General features: G+C 32.4%; 1 protein-coding gene across 1 annotated transcript; it reads right to left on the reverse strand.

Moving 5' to 3' along the window:
- Positions 1–10,632: 10,632 nt before the first annotated feature.
- LOC115999940 (BAG family molecular chaperone regulator 1-like) lies at positions 10,633–13,217 on the reverse strand. Its single transcript, XM_031239911.1, has 4 exons — positions 12,376–13,217; positions 12,018–12,274; positions 11,720–11,866; positions 10,633–11,367 (listed from the first exon to the last, which is right to left on the reverse strand). Exons 1-4 carry the CDS (start codon positions 12,599–12,601, stop codon positions 10,942–10,944), a joined length of 1,056 nt encoding a protein of 351 aa, XP_031095771.1. The 5' UTR covers positions 12,602–13,217; the 3' UTR covers positions 10,633–10,941.
- Between the last annotated feature and the right edge of the window lie 7,690 nt (positions 13,218–20,907).

Raw genomic sequence — 20,907 nt, forward strand, 5'->3', positions numbered from 1 at the left:
AGTGCAGCTGTGTTGTGGGCGGCAATGTAAATCCAAAATATATTCTGATAAACACAATTACAGTGTGTGTGTGTGTGTATATATATATATATATATATATATATATATATATGTATGTATGAATTTGGATAAACATGCACAGACCATAAATTTTTCTGAAAGAGAATCGATCTTTCGGTTGGATGAGTTGCAACGGCCGCAAATTAAATGTCAAAAAGTATGGGCTTTTGGATAACATGAAAAGGCATGGACTAGCTTAATTAGCATGCCATACATCTACTATATATTCTTTTCTGTTGCACCATCCATAATATATGGCTTAGTATAATGTTAATGAAAATGTGATTTCAACTAATTTTTTGTGTTACATGTTATACTATTGTACTCATTATCCATTCGTAAATTGGCCAACCTATATGGAATAAGTAGGAAAAATCCATACCAAATGGTACATATTTTACTATAAAAAAATTTAGCACGTATACCATAATTTAAATTTTAATACAATGACTTAGTCTATCACACTGACATGAATAGTTTAATGGTTCAAGGCTTCAAGGGCTGATTTGGCACCCTTTAATTTTGGACTGGCTCGTGCTAGGCTCGACCTAACATTGTAGTAATCATAATAGTGATTTCTTGCCAGGATCAAGGAACTTCCAGGCCAGCACAACATGCTTTCAATAAGTTTGAACTCATAATACCATTTGTCATAATGAATTGCTTAGCACATAGATCAAAATTTATATCTAATAACGAAGACACAACTTTATTTCTTTATACTTCATAACAATTAACATTATATATGTTTCGATGATAAGATGTTGAACTTGACCCTCCAAACCGTTGTCCAATATTTCTTTAGATCACTACATTTCACATTCACACTCAGTGATAAGATGCTAAACTTGGACACCTCAACCTTTATCTTCTACTTCAAAAAAAAAAAAAAAACCCATAATTGCAAAAACTAGCTAGGATTGAACTCCTAGCTAGGTGTCGGCCAGAAAGTAGTAGTATAAAAGCACTTTTCATCATATCGACCATGCGTTTCGATTTTGATTATATTTGTTAATAATTGAATATAAATATATATAAGAATCTCATTCTCTTCTTGCTTTCTGACTTCATTTTCCATATAACTACCGCATAGATTCTTTGTATCCATAACATGACGTGACACATAACATTATTTACCAAAATGTTAACGTGGCAGATCATCTAACAATCCTTTTCTTTTTCTCTTTTTTTTTTTCCTTTAAATTTTATAATTATGTTTTTTCTTTCTTTCAGCAACGGCGAAAAAGCAGTATTATAATATATAAAAACCTTATTTTGTCACATTCGCACACGTATGTATGCTTTAATAAAGTCCACAATTTCCTTTCAAAAAAAAAGTCCACAATTTAAATCGTTTATATTCTAGTATATTTTATTATTTACAAAATGTAATACTTTTATATCCAAAAGTATTATATTTCTTTTAAAAGTATTATATTTTCTCTTATAAGTAACAAACAATTGTCAATATTACTTATAAGAAAAAATGTAATACTTTTACATTAAAATGTAAAAATATTACATTTGTCTTAAAAAATATTACAATTTTATTTATAAATAACAAATACTTTATTCCTAATTAGTATTACATTTTTCAGTATAAGTATTATATTTTTATATTGACTTGAACCTTTCACAAATAAAGATTTGTGAGAGGATCTTACGCAAGTGCGAACCTATATATTTTTAGGGGTTTGAAGAGTTAATACCACTTTTGTCACTCAAAGTACATAGAATTAGGGCACTTATACTTTTAGTACTTTCTTGACTGTATAGGAATTTAGTCACTTTTCATTTATCAACTTTTTCAAATTAACTAAATTCGATCGAAACACCATACCTTCATGACTTCATATATATATATATATATATATATATATATATATATATATATATATATATATATATATGGGAGCAACCCCCAATCATGTTGGTTGGACAGTTTATTTAGTAACCATAAGATTTTAAGTTCAACTGTACTCATCGTTGGAGTTATTTATTGGGCTTTTTGATTTGGGTTGGTCAGCTATGAACAACTTAGACTGATTTCCTTCATTGTGATTGTTGTCTGCTATGGCCACAAGACATGCTTCATCTAGAACGCACATTCAACTAGCTTACTTGCACATAAAAAAAGATCGAAATTGTGAACTTTGGTGAAACTTGGAACATTTCAAATTTTATTCTGAATAAAATATGATCAAGTTACAAAAACAGAAGACCAAGTGGGTCAAATTAAAAATTTTTAAAAAAATTATATACTTGAGAATTCAAAGTGATATAACGTCGTGGTTTGAAAGCAGCTGCAAATCTCTGAAATCCCACGAATGGATACAAACCTTAATTTCAATTCCACAGTCAAAATGAGATGTATTTGGGCAACAACATTTGTACGTGCCACAACGTAAAATAAAACAAACACAAAATTCAACTCCCAAGACATACTGCAGCGGGCTGCTGCTGCACACGTACTATATGAGCATCCGAAATTTGAATAGTAATTAATAAATAAATTAAATAAATTGAAAGAAATATGAACATGCATGATTTTGGCTGCGGTTGTGGCTGCTGAATTCAAATGTAGCAATTAATAGAAAGAAAACATGAATTTGATCGATCATGGCAGCCGTTCAACGTTGTATTAATTAGTATAATAATACTAATAATTACTCGATCCATATAAAAGCGACATGTGTCAAGCAGGCATAGGGGGGAATATAATGTATGAAACCTGACTATTTCAAGTAATTTATTCTGAAACCCAAGAGGCTAAGATAATATAATATTCATCATTAATGTCAACTTTATACACGGGTGCAAATTAACGACTGGAAATTTTGAAGTCATCAGCCCCACCAATATTCATATAATTGCATGCATATATATATATATATATATATATATATATATATATATATATATATAATTTAGTTTCGTGCGGTTGTGCGGTGAAATATAATCCATTGATCTTGCTTAAATCAACGTCCAGGACTATTAAAATTTATATATAAAAAAAACGCAGTGATAATTTGATAATTTCTGCACTTAGATCAAAACTTAAGGTGTTTTTTTTTTCATTCTTAAGGTGCGTATTTTTGTGACTAAGGTGTGTGGTTTGTTTACTTAAGGTGGGTGGGTTTTTGTGCTTAAGATGCGTGGATTGTGTGCATAAGGTGAGTAGTTCTTGAAACTTAAAGGTGCGATTGTTTTGCTAAAGGTGAGTAGTTATTGAAACTTAAGGTGGGTCAACATAAAACTTTAAGGTGCATGTGTTTTTCTTCTTAATATTCGTGGTTTGTGTGCTTAAGGTGCACTGGTCTAAGGCTTCAAGTGCATTGTTTACCTTCTTAAGGTACGTTGTTTCCCTTCTTAAGGTGCGTGAGTCTAAAGCTTTAGGAAAGACTTTTTTTTGTTTGCAGTTCCAAAACACAACCAATATTCTTAATAAGATTTTCTCTACAAAGTTATATTTATATTAATCCAACTTAAGTGTGTAGATTAGAAATTTAAAATGCAATCAATTTAGAATTTTTTTTAAATGGCATTGATAACCACACAACCGTACAGGAATCTTTAACTGCACTTGAACCATATATATATATATATATAGTCGACATATATTTATATTCAACGTAGGTGGACCGCCCATGATTAACATATTGTTGACGCAAATCGCATACTCTCTCCATGCATAAGCGCCCACGAAAGCAACTACCCATGCACAAAATGAGGTAATAAATGTACAACATTAATAATTTATCGAGTAATATAATTTGTATGGAAGGATAATGATAAACCTCAATTGAGATTACAATAATTGATTAGTTTATTTATTTATTTATTTTTGAAAATTTATTTATTTATTTATTTATTATTATTATTATTATTAATTTATTTATTATAGTTAGTTAAATTTAAAGAGTGAGTTCACTTTAAAAGTTCGGTCTAATAAGTTGTGGAATATGTAACCTTTTCAAGTTTAAGTAGTAACACATTATAATATTGAGCAGAGACAATGTTGAATCGTATCACAACCCACTATCCTTTTAAGATATGTTCACTAGGTGACTCACATTCTAGTCTATTCATGTCTCTCTCGACTTTATCAACTATCAAGCACGAATTAACCTTTTTTTAGGTTGTCGTGTATTACAGCGGCACCAAACACTTGTGAACGATAAATTGTAGTCTTTTCTTATTACACATTCTTTTCAACTAAAACACCAATTACAAATACCCAAGTCCACAAGAAGAACCATTCTAATAAACAGTAAAACCTCTCAAGTTGAAATATTATTACCTTTTTTTTTTTTACTGAACAAAGCGAGATCGTTATCATTAGAAGGATTTTGAAGATTACCACTTATCAAGTCGTAATCATCTTTTGAATTAAAGATCACACCTACCCATATGTCTAATATTTTTCATGCACGTATGACAATAAAGTTTTTTTTTTTCAAAATTACATAATCGTGGTGGGTTTAGGTACAATCTAAAGATAATTAGTAATCAAATAAAAAGTTTTTACAATCTCAAAAAAGAAAAAGAAATCAACTTTAGATCTTCTTAAATCTAACAAAAGACGTATTTAGTTAAAAGATGAACCGTTGCAAAATTTAAAATAATAAAAAATTTACCTCACAATGAATGTTGGGGATAGAGGAGCCGCCGATAAAGGCATGTTATATATTGGATGTCAGAAAGATTATTCTGGATATATATGGACTTCATTGCATATGCTTTTAGATCATTATATTGACTATTATTGGTCTGCACAGTAGAAGTTGGCGACGATTCCAGCTGCCTAAGCTCAAAATCCAATGTAGATATACATGCAGATCGAATTTCTTTTCTCTTTTGTGTTATAGAAATAGATAGTTTATCCAATAATATTGCTTTTATAACTTGCAAGCGTGTCCATATATGCATGGATCGATGCCTACTCATAAATTAAAGACAAACATTTGCACCACGTCAGACTTAAATTAGGTTTTTTCATTTCTAGAATGTCACTTTATCTTCAATCCATTTTATATTATTTAGCTAATTTTACAATTTAAGAAGCAAAAATGAAAATATATATGCTGTTTTGATAACAGAATTGTGGGCAATTTTTCAGGCACTATCATTGAGTTAGGCTAGGGGCTACAGGAAAGTGATAAGCGAGAGCGACTCGAATGTGACTATTGATTGTTAAAATTGGTAGAAATAGTAGGCTACGTGTGGGGTTACATTGATCATTTAATCTTTGTGATTCGTGTGCTCATTGGTAGGGACTAGTTTGCTGAATTAGTCATATTCATCGATCATATGCTAATTTCTATGCAGTACGGTTGGCAACATATGATATATATAGACATTTAATCTTATATGTTGACAGATCGCATTATTGATGTAATAGTGTCAAAATTTTTATTTTTATTTACTCTTAATATATAAAAAATACTATATAGTTTTAATAAATGCAAAATATTAATAAAATATCATGCGTATAATAAATACATTATGGCGTGGCAAGCATCATTGAACTCTTTTTCCAACCAAGAAGTAACAACGTTGTGCGTGTCACTGCAGATCACCACATGTGATGTAGCATTCTATTATTGGTCTATTGCTGTTGATATGATTAACATACATACAGTAGAAGGAAAAGGATTCCATTAAAGGTAGTGTCAGAGGTCTTTTTTCTTCCTTTTATTTTTTGGCTCAAAATTAATTTTGTGATTGATTTGTTCCAATTCTCACTTTGTATCGTCTACATATTTTCGTACCCAATTTTTTTTTTTTTACAAATTAAAAAAAAAAAACCCTAAGATTTGCAGCATCAATCCTATCACCTAGTTTGATCACATCATGTCAATTCACAAATAATAAAAAATTAATATTAGAGTTGTCTTTCAATTCAGAACAACTATCAAACGTGTCTGGCGACATCTGTAATATATATTATAATTTATTTGTAAAGAAAGTAATGCTTAGGGGAATAAGCACCACATAATTCAGTGATTGGGAGATAGATATTTAATTAACTTGAAAAAAAAGAAAAGAAAAGAAAGGTATTGAAGCATGCAGTCGTTTTCTTCATCACTTTCACCTCTCTTTTGGTGAGGATAATCACTACCTATCAAATTGTATAATATAATGAATTTGAGGACGTAGCGATTGGCAAGCCACTTGCCGGTGTTGTAGAGTCGTAGACAAAGATTCTTGCCAAAAAAGAATGGTCAAAAATGGAGATTAGTGCAATTTCTTTTGTATTTATCTTTATTATATTCTATATTGGGTAGAATATATATATATAATGGGGTTTAGAATAATAGAATTTTGGATTGATTGATAGGTGGCGATTGAGGTATATGCTACGGGAAGATTAGGAACAAAGAAGGTGGTAGCTTCCTCCTATGTAGACATGACGGCGCAAATGGCAACCTTTTCATCTTTGGCTTGCTATCCACCACCATACCCAACTGATGGCTCTGGGCTATTGGATGCTGACTGCTTTCAACTTATATCATATCCAACTTGTGGATGGTTCGTTAAAGTCTCACATATATACTTCCTACTATACGTCATTAGATTAATTGGTTAATTATGGCAAACATATGTGTTGGACTGTTTCACGAATTTTTATTTGTAATACGAGTCAAGTCAAGACGAAAGTGTAATACTTATATTGAAAAAAAATGCACTACTAACTAGGAATAAAGTGTTTGTTAGTTGTTATTGGAAATTGGAAAAGTATAATATTTTGAAGAAAATAATTTGAAAAATGTTACAATTTTCCTTATAAGTAACAAACATATTCATGTTTAGTATTACACTCCTATCTTGAGTCGACTTGTCTTACGAATAAGGATCTGTGTGAATGTCTCATAAGAGAGTCACTATGATAGCTGTTTGTCTACTGCCACTTCTTGATAATGTACACCGGATAAGCCTAAGTTGCTCATATGTAGCTTACCAGCTCAAACCAAGAAGGTCAATAGGTTGTTCTTGTTGTGAATTATTGAACTTGTAACCTTGTAATTAATCAAGTCAACAATTTAACTAATTTGGCTGGAGTTGCTAGTTTCCCCAATTATAGTTGTTTTTGGATAGTGTTGTTTCAATTTTTTTTTTTTTTTTTTTGAAGCCAATCAATTTTTGAATGATTAATGAACATAAAAGCTTATTGCACACAAAGTTTGATAGATGAGCATTACAATTAAAATGTTTTCTATTAAAAACAGTTCGTGACAATTGGAAAGTGAATTGATAATGCAACTATAAGGTTTGATGATTAACTTTGTAGTCTTGTGTGCATATGTCATGTAAAAGAGTTCAATTCTGAATCATGTCTTCCTTTGAGTAAGAGTAAAACTCGATTTGTAAATATGATAAGCGCGCATACAATGTATTAGAGTATATTAACACATTAGTGAATAACAATTAATAATCACCGAAAGCACGACACTAAACAAATTAAAATTAAAAATTCTTGGTACAGAAAAACTAAAATACACATCAGAATTAGTCTCGATACAAATCAATTCTTCTCTAGTGGCTTAGAAACAAGCACAATATTATTATGCACATGCAAGTTTGAAGAGGTAGCTTCTCAAGTTCAGGAACTAGGGCCTAATAAGTATATGTATAGGAGAATGACCGGAAAATTATGCCTAATTCTTGGCTCTATCTGCACCGCTAGCTTCTTTGAAACCGCGTCCTCCGCCTAACGTAATAGCAACAACATTAACAACTACAATAAAAACAAAATTCACATATTTTATAATATCTTACACCGTCAAATATAAAATTCTGAATCGATGTGTGATTATATCACACTTACCTTAAAAAAGTTAACTTTCACTCACAGCTCTCATTGCATAATCCTTTTCTGTCACGCACCAACATTTACACGAGAGGTTTAATGTGACAAAAATTGATTAAACCACAACAATATATGATGATGAAGAAGTCGAAAGTGCAAGAATCCTTTACATATGTTTAAGAATAGTGCAAATAATGATGTAGTGAAAGACTATGAGAAACATCGATCTCCTAAAACTTGTGAAACGGGCAACCTACGACGTCGACCTAGGCCTACTTCTTCAAATAATCTTCTCTATCTTTAATTATATGATAATGACAATCACACACCGCCAGCGAAGCCAGTTGTGTGTGATCTGTGAAGCTTTTCTTGTTACTTTTTTTTTTTTGGGTCCGGAATTCTCTTTGTCTTGGCTAGCTTGCATTATTAGTAAACTCAAATTAAATCTGGTCCTACTGGCCTAGGACTGGATAATTAAGTTTATCTTGTTTTTAAACTATACTAGATAGATTACATTTATAATTTAATTAGTCGTTCCAAGTTGTGGTATAGTTTATGTTACCGACTGCTTTTTTTCTTCCTTAATTGCTTGCTGAATTACGGACATGATCATCGTGACAACAACCGCTTTGTCCATTCTTTCGATTCAAGTATTCCACCGAAATCTTCTTGGGAATTCGTTAAAGTTGATTACAATGTAATTTATCGCTATTTACCTATACAATGTAGATGTGATGACACGAGTCTTTCTCTCATTTAAGATATCAAAGTAATGCAATTATATTAAAACCCACAATGGAGCATATATGAGTGTGCTTTGCCACCCCTTGAAGTCTTTTTTTGAGTAACAAGAGAAACTCGCAGCTATTATATGAATATTTGCATGAGTAAATGCTTCCTTAGCTTGTAACTCTAACGGACAAAAGACTTTCTAATCTCGCATTGAAGTCCTAGCTGATAAAAGATTAAAATGAAATAAACCAGTTTAGGTTATTCATAGATAACTCACTTAAATTAAAATGATCAATAAATATTTCCTATTGAAAGTTGAACTCGGAACCTTTAAAGTCTAGTGTGAAATTTGTGATCAAATAATATATATATATCTTATTGATATTTACTATTTAAAAAAACGCGTGTTCAGTTCAAAGTTCCGAACCGCCATCCCTATAGATTTTCCATATCATGTTATATTGCATGAATTATTTGTAGGTCCAACTATATGTGTATTTATTGTTGTATATATATAGAACCTGCATTATATTCAAGATGTGACTTGGGCCCAAGCGGGAAGGCTTGACGGCCCTTTTATGTATAATGGGCTCTGTGTAAAAGTTTTGGTTGACGGGAGAATTAATGGCCCATCTTGAAATATAGCCCATTGCAGGCCCATAAAAGCTATACAAAGCCGAAATGAAGAATTTGTAATGGAAGTATGGAGCTTTGGAAATGATCCATTCTCAGCTTTTTAGAAAAGATGAAAGTTTGGTTTCAACTTCTAACCTATAAAGAAAATGTTTAACTTATCTTTCAACCCATTTTGGTCCGGCCTAAAAAACTATACCTATGCGATTTACAGCCACACAGCCTAAAAAAATAAATAAATTCAAGAGAGATTCGATTTTGACAAATTATATCATGGATTAGGGTCTATCTTGCATTATGGACTATGATCTAAAATAACAATTTCTATTATGTGTCTGCAGTTGACATATTATATATACTTACAGTTAACTGTTTATGTGTCTGTAAATAAATTGAAGGTACATGACGTGTTAACCACAGACATATAAAATAGTAACTATAGATGCATAAACAGTTAGCAGTAGGAACGTAATATATCAACTGCAAGCATATAATTTTTGAATCAGAATCCACAATGCAAGATGGACCATGTTTCATGTTATAACAATTGCCCTATTTTCATATCATACGTGTAATATAGGAGTTAAGTGAAATGGATTTAGTATTGCACGATGTTGTAACATGCCCACAAGGAAGCTAATTTCCATGTGAATTAGATAGATACAACAATTGAATTTCTATAGCTAAGGGTATTTTTATCCGTGTAATATTCTTTTACTTTTAAAAGTGAGTCATATTTCTATATCATTAAATTTGTGATTATTTCACTATTTTTTTTTATATTACTGTAATACTCTTACACTTTTTAAAATCACATTCTACGAAAACAATTATCTAACAAACAAAACAAATAAAGTACAAAAAGATTGTCGCAGCTGCCACATGGGGCATCCTCTGTACTTTGAAATTGCGGTTGCAAGCTTGCAAGTCACATGGCTAATAAAACAAAAGAAAAATAATTATAAAAAAAACACACAAATTTCGATGTCATCTTGAAAGTGATAAAATTTCAGGGATAATGTTATTATAAGTTTGCAAGTATTTGAGGAGCCACCAAAAGGAATACAATCACTTTTAGCTGCTAATTGTTTGGGAGTGGTATGACCATGATTTATGTAATCTAAGTTTTTTTTTTTCCAAACACAGCCTAATTTCATTTCCTTAAATTTGATTACTAAAATATAAATTATTAGCTTGGAAATGATAAAATTGTCAAAGTTAATATTTGTTAATCACTAATTTTCTATGTAAGAATCATATTCAAGCACAACGCTCATCATTACAACTGTGCTGAAAGATTAAGGAGTTGATAATAAAAGAAATCAATTACCGTCACTAATGTTAAAGACAAAATAAGATAACATTAGTGGTAAAAAAAATGAAAAAGGCCACCTAAATTGGGAATTAACCCTATTTATTAATGTACCAATCACTAAACAAAATGTATCAATATACCTTTTCTTTCAAGACCAGAAACATTACAAGCAAATGGAGGGGAAAGTGAGGAAAGATGAGACAAAAAAATAATATTGTTTCAACATATACTGAAGTAGCCCCCAATTATTTCTTTAGTGTGACATATATAAGTCGGACCAAAAACCCTATAAATACAAGAGAAAGAATGGGGAATGGATAGCAGCAAACCAGCACAACTAACATGCAACACACACATCCACACAGCTTCTTCACTCTGCAGCTTTGCATCCTCAAAGCAAGTCCCAATTAGGCCTATGATTGATCGAACTCGGGGTGGTGGTTGTGGGCGTCGAAAAGTGATCCAGCAAGGGCACTGGAGCAGAATCGAACGTCTCCCATTGTGTGGTAATCACCACAGATCCTGAGGCCGAGCGCCTCGATGGCTGCTGCTGTTGTGGAGTTTTTCCTGGTGAATTTGTAAATGAATGCCCTGTCTGCTCCTCCTCATGGAGCACTGGCAACGAAATCAAATCGTGTGAATACCGGTGTTTATGATGATGATGCTGTTTAGCTGGAGAGGGTGATTGGTGTTTCTGAATGTGATTCCCATTGCTTGCAGGCAATGGACTATTAACCTTATCACTGCTGCTATCTGGCAATGAGTTCTTGATCTTTAACATATCTAGTGTCTCAACACACTTTTGCACTCTTTTTACCTACAACAGATGCCACCATAACCAAATTATAGTCTGCTTCTATAACAAGATTGTATCCATACAAAACTCTGACTTACTGGGGCAACCCCAGCTAAGTTGGCCGGGCTATTAGACTTGGTAACTATAAAATTACAAACTTTCTCCTACTGGGAGCGGCCTATTGGCCTTTTTGGTTTGAACCGGTCAGCTATAGACAACTTAGGCTGGTTTAGCTTCTTATGGCCACAGGACCCTTTACCGGCTAGGGTCACAAGGTGAGTTCACCTCCTTGTGGTCCAGTGACCCTTGCCGACTAGGGTCACAAGGCAGATTTACCCCGTACTAACTACGAATTTCTTCTAACTATATATACCTGCATTTTTCTCTGCAATTTAACATCACCTTCACCATTAATACCATCCAATTTAAGCAGTTGGTTCATCAACAACTCAATCAAGTTCACAACAGTCTTTTCTGCAACTTTCCCACCTTTCGAAATAACAGATTCAAGTGCAGATACCTATTCATTCCCAACAAACCAATTAGTCAATAGTCATGCTTCACTAACATTAAAATCTCCAAACTGGGAATCCCCAAATCCAAAAATTCAATCTTTTTATTTAGAAAGGTACAATCTTTGATAATTTCCAAACCAAATTGAGTATAATTACCTGTCCAGCTAGCCTATCAACCTCCAAGCTGATCTCAGATATAGTCTTTGCAGCCCTCTCCATCTTAGCATTCTTTCTCATCTCAACATATCTCTTCTCCTGGCTAATTGGGTCCTCAACTAACACCATCTTAGACTTGTCCTTCACGCCGGAGACATCAAGAAACGCATTGGAGTTTCTCTCCTTATCCTTAAACAACAACTTCTGATCTTGGTGGTGCAATCCTGTCGGCCCTGTCAACATCTTTTTCAACTCCCCTGATAAGAAAAAATCATTACTTTACTTACTTGCAATTACATTTACAATTTTACAGTCTTGATAAGAATGAAAAATGGTAAAACAGTAAATGGGTTGTTACCAAAAGTGGCTTGGGAGCTGATATTGATTTCATGGTAGACCGACCCGTATTTGACCCGGACCCGGATGGTCGGTGGCGGCGGGAGGTTATCGGAATCTGGGCTCCGTTTCTGAACCAGCATTCCACCCGGCCGCATCTCCCACTCCTTTTCTCTGCCGGCGCCGTCGCCGGCAGGAGAACTGTGGTTCGCCGGTTGAGCCACGGTTCCTGTCTTCATTCGCATCATCTTGATTTTGCTCGGCGCCGGAAAATGCAATAAGCGGAGGTGTGAGTTTTTGAGAGTGGAGAAGCTCAGATCAGAGCATTGACTTCTCGCCGACGCGATCTACAGAGCTGAAGAAAACATCCATATCTCGCGACCCAGTTGCTTTAATGCTTGAACTTGACCAATACACCAGTCCAAACAGAGAAAGATTCTATCTTTTTCCTGTTTCTTGGCACGACTCTAACAGTAGCGGTACGTCAACGTAAACCCCGAAATGGTAAAAGTAACCGAATCTTGAATCGCCGGCGGGGAAGTGTCGGTGCCCAAAAACTCCGGCAAAGAATACTGTGAACAAAATTTCAGATCCTATAGTAGTTGCCGCGAAACTACTGATACTGTCGCCGGAGCAAAATTTTCCGGCGAATTCAACGCTAATGATGAAACAATTATGGAAGGAATGCTGAGAAAGGAAATCTTTATTTTAAAAAATCTGTATCGTGTTTGGTTGCAAAGGCGTAGAAGGGGAGAAAGAGAAGAATAAAGAGAGAGAAAATACACGACAAAGAATTATTAAGAACTAAAAATGTATTTATTTTTTCGTTAACAAAAAATAAGAAATTTAATTATTGATGTGGTAACCGGCAAGATATTTATATATGAAAAATGGAGTGAAGAAAGCCTCCAATGGCTTGTGTTTTATAAAGCTTAGAACTCGGCTTAGCCTCCAATGGCACTATTTAATTGGCTTTTTATTCATATTTGATTACTAAATAAATTTCTTTTAAATTTAACTCAAGGTAAAATCAGTCCATTCATGATTACTACGTAGTATTTACTAATAACCATGTCATATTAACATCATATAATATATTTATGAGAAAAAAAAAACTAAATATAATAAGTTGGTTGGACTATTGATTTGATAACCACAAGGTTTCAAGTTGACTTCATGTGGGAGTGGTCTATTGGCTTTCTTGGTTTGAATTGAAACAACCTAGGCTGATTTATTTCTTTGTGATATTCTTTCTGCTAGGGTCATTGATAGTGTAAATACACTGGGGTATACGGATACAAGTAGAAATTATAATATAGTAGCCCAGGTAGATATAGGACCGAGTGTCGGAAGTTCTCAAGCGTATAAGTATCTATAGAGATATAATGGTCAAAAAATTCCACCTACAAGCATTTAATGTGATATTTATAGGAGTTTGGAGGGGACACACGCAGAAAAGTCAGCATGTACTACACGTGTAGGCGCGTCAAGGCCGAGCCTAAAGGTCTTGGAGCAACGACTTATTAAGCTAACAATAAGTTTTGCCTTCAGGTTGGGTCAGGTGCATAATCTTGGAAAGTTGGACGCAATTGGAAAATGGCCCTCTTTATGCATGAAGTCAGATCTGATCATGTGCTCGGGTCGGTAGGCCCATGGTATATTCCCTATCAGTCACAATGCGAGGTTTACTCAATACACAATTACACATTATCGGATAGTTACAGTATATTTCCCTCATCACTCAACAGCTATATAGAGTTTGTGTATATTTCTAAGTATTTCATAATAGTTTTAAGTGACCACAAATCAACAAAGTAGTTGCATTCTATGGTAAAGACCCAACACTTGTTAAATTGAAATAAATTAAAAGAAACTTGTGTTATTATATTCACAGTTAAAAGTTAATAATATATGTGGCAAAAAATTGAATATTAATGTCCTAAAGGTGAAATTACATTAAAGTGAGAGAGAAGGGAGGGAAAGTAAAGTATTGGATTTGAAGAAGATGAGGGCTTTGTGGTACTTGTAATTGGGTTGGTAATCATTGTTGTGATGGTGATTATGGAGCTAATCAAAATGACATCTTAGTAAATAGAAAGATAGATGCATTTGTGGTGTATTAGTCCATTATTAAAGAAAAGAAAAAGGAAAAAGAAAAAGCTGGTGAGGGGCACCTTTCTCTCTTCCGGTCATATCACTGCTTTTGCAACTTGCAGAAGGTGGCAACAGGTAAAATCAATATTAATTTCGAAAAATTTACACTTTTGTCTCTGAATTATATAATAATTATAAGATTCGTCATTAATTATTTGTCACGTTCACTTTTAGCAATCTCATTAGGGTTTTGGATGATTTTTTGTAGAGATAAAAACTTGGGATTGCTTTTCTTCTTCTTTTTTTTTAAAAAAAAAAAATGGGAAGGGGTTTTTAAGAGATTTTTTCTCCTACAAAGTAATTCGTATAATTTTTTGTGAGCCCTAAAGGAGAAAGAAAGGAGTTCTACTACATAGACTCCTCAAATTTTAGTCCCTAAATTTTACTCCTTAATGTGTGTATATCAGGATTTTGTGTGTGAAGTAAAATTGAGAGTTAAAATGAGTGTAAATATAGCATTTTACGAAAGAAAGGAAGGCAAAGCTAGGATAGTGTTCTCGCGTTTAGCGCCCATCTCGTACCCAGCAGGGTGTGTGTTTTTATTTTTATTTTTTATTTTTTTTAAGGGAAGTGGCTTTTAAGAGGTTTTATCTCTTACAAAGTATAGTTTTTTATTATTAAAAAAAAAAACAAAACAAAGTATAGTTTTTTGTGGGCCCCAGAGAAGAGAGAAAGAAAGGAAAAGCTACAACAGTTCTCTCGCGTTTGGCGCACATCTTGTGGCTAGCTAGGCGCGTAGTGCACACGCCCGGCCTGGAAAATTAATATGTGTGTTTTCTTTTTCGTTTTTTAAATTGTTTTTGCTTTTTTTTTCTCTCTCTTTCTTTTTTGCCTCTCTCCTCTATTTTCTCTTTCTTAGCTGTACTAACAAAAAAGAGAAAAAATCTCCTACTAAACAGGTTGATCTAAACTATCATTGATGTTGTACTTTTTGTCGCTTTACTAACAACATATTAGGCTGCCCTCATCCCTGCCAATATTGAGATGTCATGGGTTCAAGTCTCAATAAAAGCTACATTGTAACAATTCTTTTAGCTAGATGAAAATTTGATTTCTGCCATTAAGTATGCATGCACAAGTATAGAGTTTGGTGTTGAATTTCGGAGTTAGATTAGCTCAATTACATTTGTATGGGCTTTGAATCGATTCATGGGGCCATGTGTTATTATAAAAAAAACATATTAATCGAAGTAAATAAAATAAGTAAGGTATGCCTAATACATCTTGGTCTCTATTTGAAAATGAAATTGTTTAATTCCATTTGCGTATACAAAATTCGTGAAAACACACACTTTGCTAGAGAGAGAAAAAAAAAAAAAGTATTTAGACGTCAGTTTTGAGAATTCTCACCGTACCAACCATACAAAACAGAGGTGCTTACATCACGCCTCTCTTTGACTTTTCCCTCGCCGAAAGCCATGCAATTCCCACCGACAACTTTGGAGCGCACGATGAATCACAGCTCTGGCAACCGGAGGTCCTGAGCCGTCGATCAGAATCCCACGTGGCTGTCGGGTTGGTTTCTGTGCATGCATAGACTGACGGCGACTGTGCAACCTAATTCTGATTCTGGTGCGTTTAATGTAATAAACAAATCGCCGGCCGTTAGGTGCTCTGTTTTATTATCTTGTCCACGGTTTGACCAATTATTTTTGCTAATTATCACATTTTATAGGTTATTATATTGTATAAATCTCAATTATTGTGAACACATTTTGTTTTTATTATGAAACAAATAAACAAAATATTGTAATAAATTTTATAATGTTTTTTTGGTTTGATCATAATTTTCTTAGCTAATCCACTAAAATAATATATTTAAAGCTCAAATTCATATTTCTAGTTTATTATATGTATAAATCTCAATTATTGGTGAACACATTTTGTTTTTATTATGAAAATAATTGAAATATCGTCAAATTATATGTTGATGATTTGATACTTTTGTAGCTTTAATTCAAATGTGAAGTACACGAGGTTAGTATGTTACTATAAAGTTTTGTTACAATTATCCCTCGTTTGCACCAATGGTTACCATAAAGAAAACTTAATGGGACATTGTAGCCAATACTCAACGTGATGCTGGGCCTTAATTGGCTTGAACTTAAAGACAAGTGAAAGCAACCAAGAGTATAGTGCTTTATTATAAAAATATAAAAAGGGAATTCTCTTCAAAATTAACAAGTGTAGTGAAAAAGAATTGCCACCTCCCAGAATATATATTGAAAATGATGGATGGATCAGATGGCCAAACAAATTGCAAGCTAAGAATTTCGATCTGCTTCTACAATTTAGGCAGGTTAGTTGAAGCTTCTTTAACTCTAACGAGGTGACGAGGATCAGAATAATTTTTCTCTTTTGTATTTTTATTTTATAATATATATACTTTCATTACCTTGCTGATATTAAATCATCGAGAAATATTTGTTAGATATATAAGAATAAGTGTCACAAATCAAGCTAATCTCACTATAATCAATAGGTCCAATCAATATATTATAGTAATTGGGTTGCTTTAATTATATAATTTCATTTGATCAAAGTGTTAGGTAAAAGGTCTAGTAAGTAATATGTGATTGGAACGAATAGCCTACTTCCATATATAACACCATTATTTCAAACTCACTCTTAGTAAATTAATTAATACTCCAAGGTTCAAAGTGTACGTATTTCTTTCTTTTCTTTTTTTTTCCTATCTAACCAAATTGATTAGATTATTGACTTGATAATGACATAATAAAAATTTAAATGATTGATTTGGACCAATCAATCCTGGACAACGTAACCTAAGTTGGAGTTACGGAAAAGTTTGTTATTATATTTCTAAATATGTAGGAACAAAGTAACTAACAAACATATAATTCTGCAATAATGGGAGCGTAGACTAGGTGGGTTTAGGGTTGTTAAAAACCAAAATACCCTACAAAAAGTTTACTATAATTAATAAAGTCCCATTTGCCACGTGCATCTAATTACCTTCCAGTAAAAAACTGAAGATCAGATCAAAGAGTCCACTAAAGAAAAATGATATAATTAGGCCATGATTATGCATGGGGAATCCCTAAAAGAAAAATTAAAATTACGATCTCCTTTCTTGCTTTATGTTACAGTATATAATTAGAAATTACGGAGATGATTAAGATATAATTAGAGAAAGTTGACAAGCACATGATCATAGGAAATCCATGCATGTTATCACATGCTCCATTCTACCGCACGTCCTCCCCATCCTTTCAAAATTCACTGTTAAATTTGCTAATTAATTACCTTATATCAGTTTTCAAGGTTAAAATATTAATATTACTCTGTTTAGTAATAATATATGCAATTGAAATCAGTTTAGTTAGCGTGAGTGACCGTGTACTCTCATCCTTTAAGAGAGGTCGGAAGTTCAAAATGAAAAAATTAATATGACCAGTTTGCCCCTTAATTGGGCCTCCCAGTCCCCGATGTGAACGATAATTAATTGAATATCGTACGGACTTATAGATGTCTCCTATTGTTAGACCTACTCAGTACACCTTGTAGTCTCCTATTGAAATTTGAATGCCTTACTATAAACTTCGCATTCAGTTTGATGCATTTTTTTAAAAGACCGTCCTTGACAATCCATCACCCACTATCATCAAAATAAATCTGATCTGTGTGAAGTGGATTCAAGTAAGACATCTACAAGAGGATTGACAACGACTTGAAATTGCGATCTCTACCGACACATTATATTTAGCACTGACCATTATTGTAATAATATCATGATATGAATATATAATTAATGTAAAATGAGAGTGGCTAATATGTGGTATAATGGGTGCTACACATACAGCACATTGGTGGCTTGGTGGTATATATGTCAACTATACATCGACTTCAAGCATTGAAGACAAACCTAACACAGCTAATGCCTCCAAAGCCTTCAATTCAATTTTGGACATTTATAACGCCCAGACGAGACTACTCGTACGGCATCCATCGTATTCACGAATAGCTGGCCGGGCCGCCATTCCACTACTCCCTCCCAACTAATATAATGCTCCTTTTCATTCTTCACCATTAATTGTATTTCAAAATAACACCTCAGCTGCTGAGGTGTCAAATAGGTGGACTAATTCGAATATTTTTTCAAACTCTGTCCAGCTCGGACTAATTGTTCTATAAGAATTTAGATTAGGACTAGTTTGATCTATACTATAAATCAGTACATTGTACATGTCATCACTTTAGGCTCATGGATTGGGTCGGCCCACTTTGGCTGAGTAGCCCGTGAAATTACCAAAAAAAAAAAAATTATTACTTTTAATCTTTTTTTTTTTTTAAATATTGCTTGAACTTTTTTAATGTGTTGATTTTATTTATATAGTCAATGAAATATAATAAAAATGTGTCAATACATATAATAAAAATATATGAGTAATAAAAATGTGTCAATACAATGTAAATTTTTAATATATTAAAAGTACATTATTTTATACTGAATATATATTATTTAATAGTATAGTCCACAATAATTATTATAAATACTCAATGTCAATACCCACCCAAAACACACAGTTTTTGGGAGTAATTGGACCCAACATTTATAGGGTTGAGACCATAATATGGGCTGCCCAATTGCCCATATTTGGTCCCTCAATCCTTTTTTTTTTTTTTTTTGCAAACCTTTTATATATATATATATATATATATATATATATATATATATATATATATATATATATATATATATATATATATATATATATATATATATATATATATATATATATATATAAATTTTTAATATATTAAAGTACATTATTTATACTGAATATATATTATTTAATAGTATAGTCACAATAATTATTATAATACTCAATGTCAATACCCACCCAAAACACACAGTTTTTGGGAGTAATTGGACCCAACATTTATAGGGTTGAGACCATAATATGGGCTGCCCAATTGCCCATATTTGGTCCCTCAATCCTTTTTTTTTTTTTTTTTTGCAAACCTTTTATATATATATATATATATATATATATATATATATATATATATATATATATATATATATATATATATATATATAAAAGACAACCTAGAAGAGCTTTTGACCTCATATTTAGGCCAATCTATTAATTTTCCACCTGTAATAAAAATTACTCAATTTTTTTCTCAAAAAAAAAAAAAGCTTATAAAGTTGGTAGTTTGGAGTAAGTTCAATTTGGATTTTATACTAATTCATTAAAATTCATAAACAACTTGATTTGTTTACATGATGAAAATTATTACATTACTACATTCATTAAAAATTAAGTTAATTACAAAATGTGCGTGTTGCATTAAGTTTTTTTTTTTGTTGCTCAAAGTTATCCCTCTAGCAAATGGGTTGCTCCATTCGCATGGGTGGGGATTGAATCCCAACCTCATGTTTAAGGGACGAGGTGTTGAACCACCACACCAACCACATTGGTTCAATTGCATTAAGTTATATTAGAGTAGCTTTAATATATGCCCTTAAAGTCATATTTCAATGTTGCTGTCAACTTGAAGAATTAAAATACATGTGTGTAGTATGCATATAAGAGCAACTCCATTTGTTGTTTTTTTTTTTGGATTTTTGCAGGTTAAAAAACTGATAACATGATTTTTAAAGAAATGAGGAATTTTTTAAATGAATTTTTTTCTGCAATGACCAATTTTTTGTAGGGCTCCACTGAGATTGTGAATTGGGGCGTATAGTGTGCGTGGAAGGACTAACAATTCTTTTGTTTTGTTGTTGTTGTTTTTTTTTTTTTACATAATTTTGTTTTAAGATTTTTCCCTTTATTTTCTTCTTCTATTTCCCTTCTCTCTCATATATGTCCCTGCAAAAATTATCCAAAAATTAAACTAATGAGCTTGCTCTAAGGTATGTATTAATTTAAGTCAAATCGATCTTTTTCTTTAGTTAAAAAAAATGGAACAAAATTTTCTATAATGCTGCAGATGTTGTGTATCTGTTTCTGGTCATTATAGATTGTTGTCTTCAGAATGAGGGGAGAGCGAGAGAGAAAGGATACATGCTATATATCACGAAATGGATTTTGATTGGAAACTAAAGGTGCTTTAGAGATTTGTAACTTTATAATTTTATTTATTTATTTTCTAACCACAAGTTTAATTTTCTCATTAGGGTCCACTAAAATTTCGCACAATAAGACTATTTCTATTCATATTGAGTATGACTTTAAAGGGTGTCAAAACACTCCCTAATGAATTTTAAAGTAGCTGCTCGAACTCAAGACCTATTATTAATTTATGTATATATGTATTTAATTTTCGGTATAATCGCAATGCACACATGCATGCAGTACGTATTGTAGTTGTGCCATTTTAATAGTCTTGTATATTTTAGGTATTATTGTTGTATATATATACTACA

This window comes from Ipomoea triloba, chromosome 12 (genome assembly GCF_003576645.1).
Source record: "Ipomoea triloba cultivar NCNSP0323 chromosome 12, ASM357664v1".
NCBI lineage: Eukaryota > Viridiplantae > Streptophyta > Magnoliopsida > Solanales > Convolvulaceae > Ipomoea > Ipomoea triloba.

Coding starts and splice junctions, on each gene's coding strand:
- LOC115999940 (XM_031239911.1), bottom strand. CDS start 12,601: ATGATGCGAATGAAGACAGGAACCGTGGCTCAACCGGCGAACCACAGT. Junction 11,867..12,017: donor TTGATAGGCTAGCTGGACAG/GTAATTATACTC, acceptor GGGAATGAATAG/GTATCTGCACTTGAATCTGT. Junction 11,368..11,719: donor AATTGCAGAGAAAAATGCAG/GTATATATAGTT, acceptor CATCTGTTGTAG/GTAAAAAGAGTGCAAAAGTG.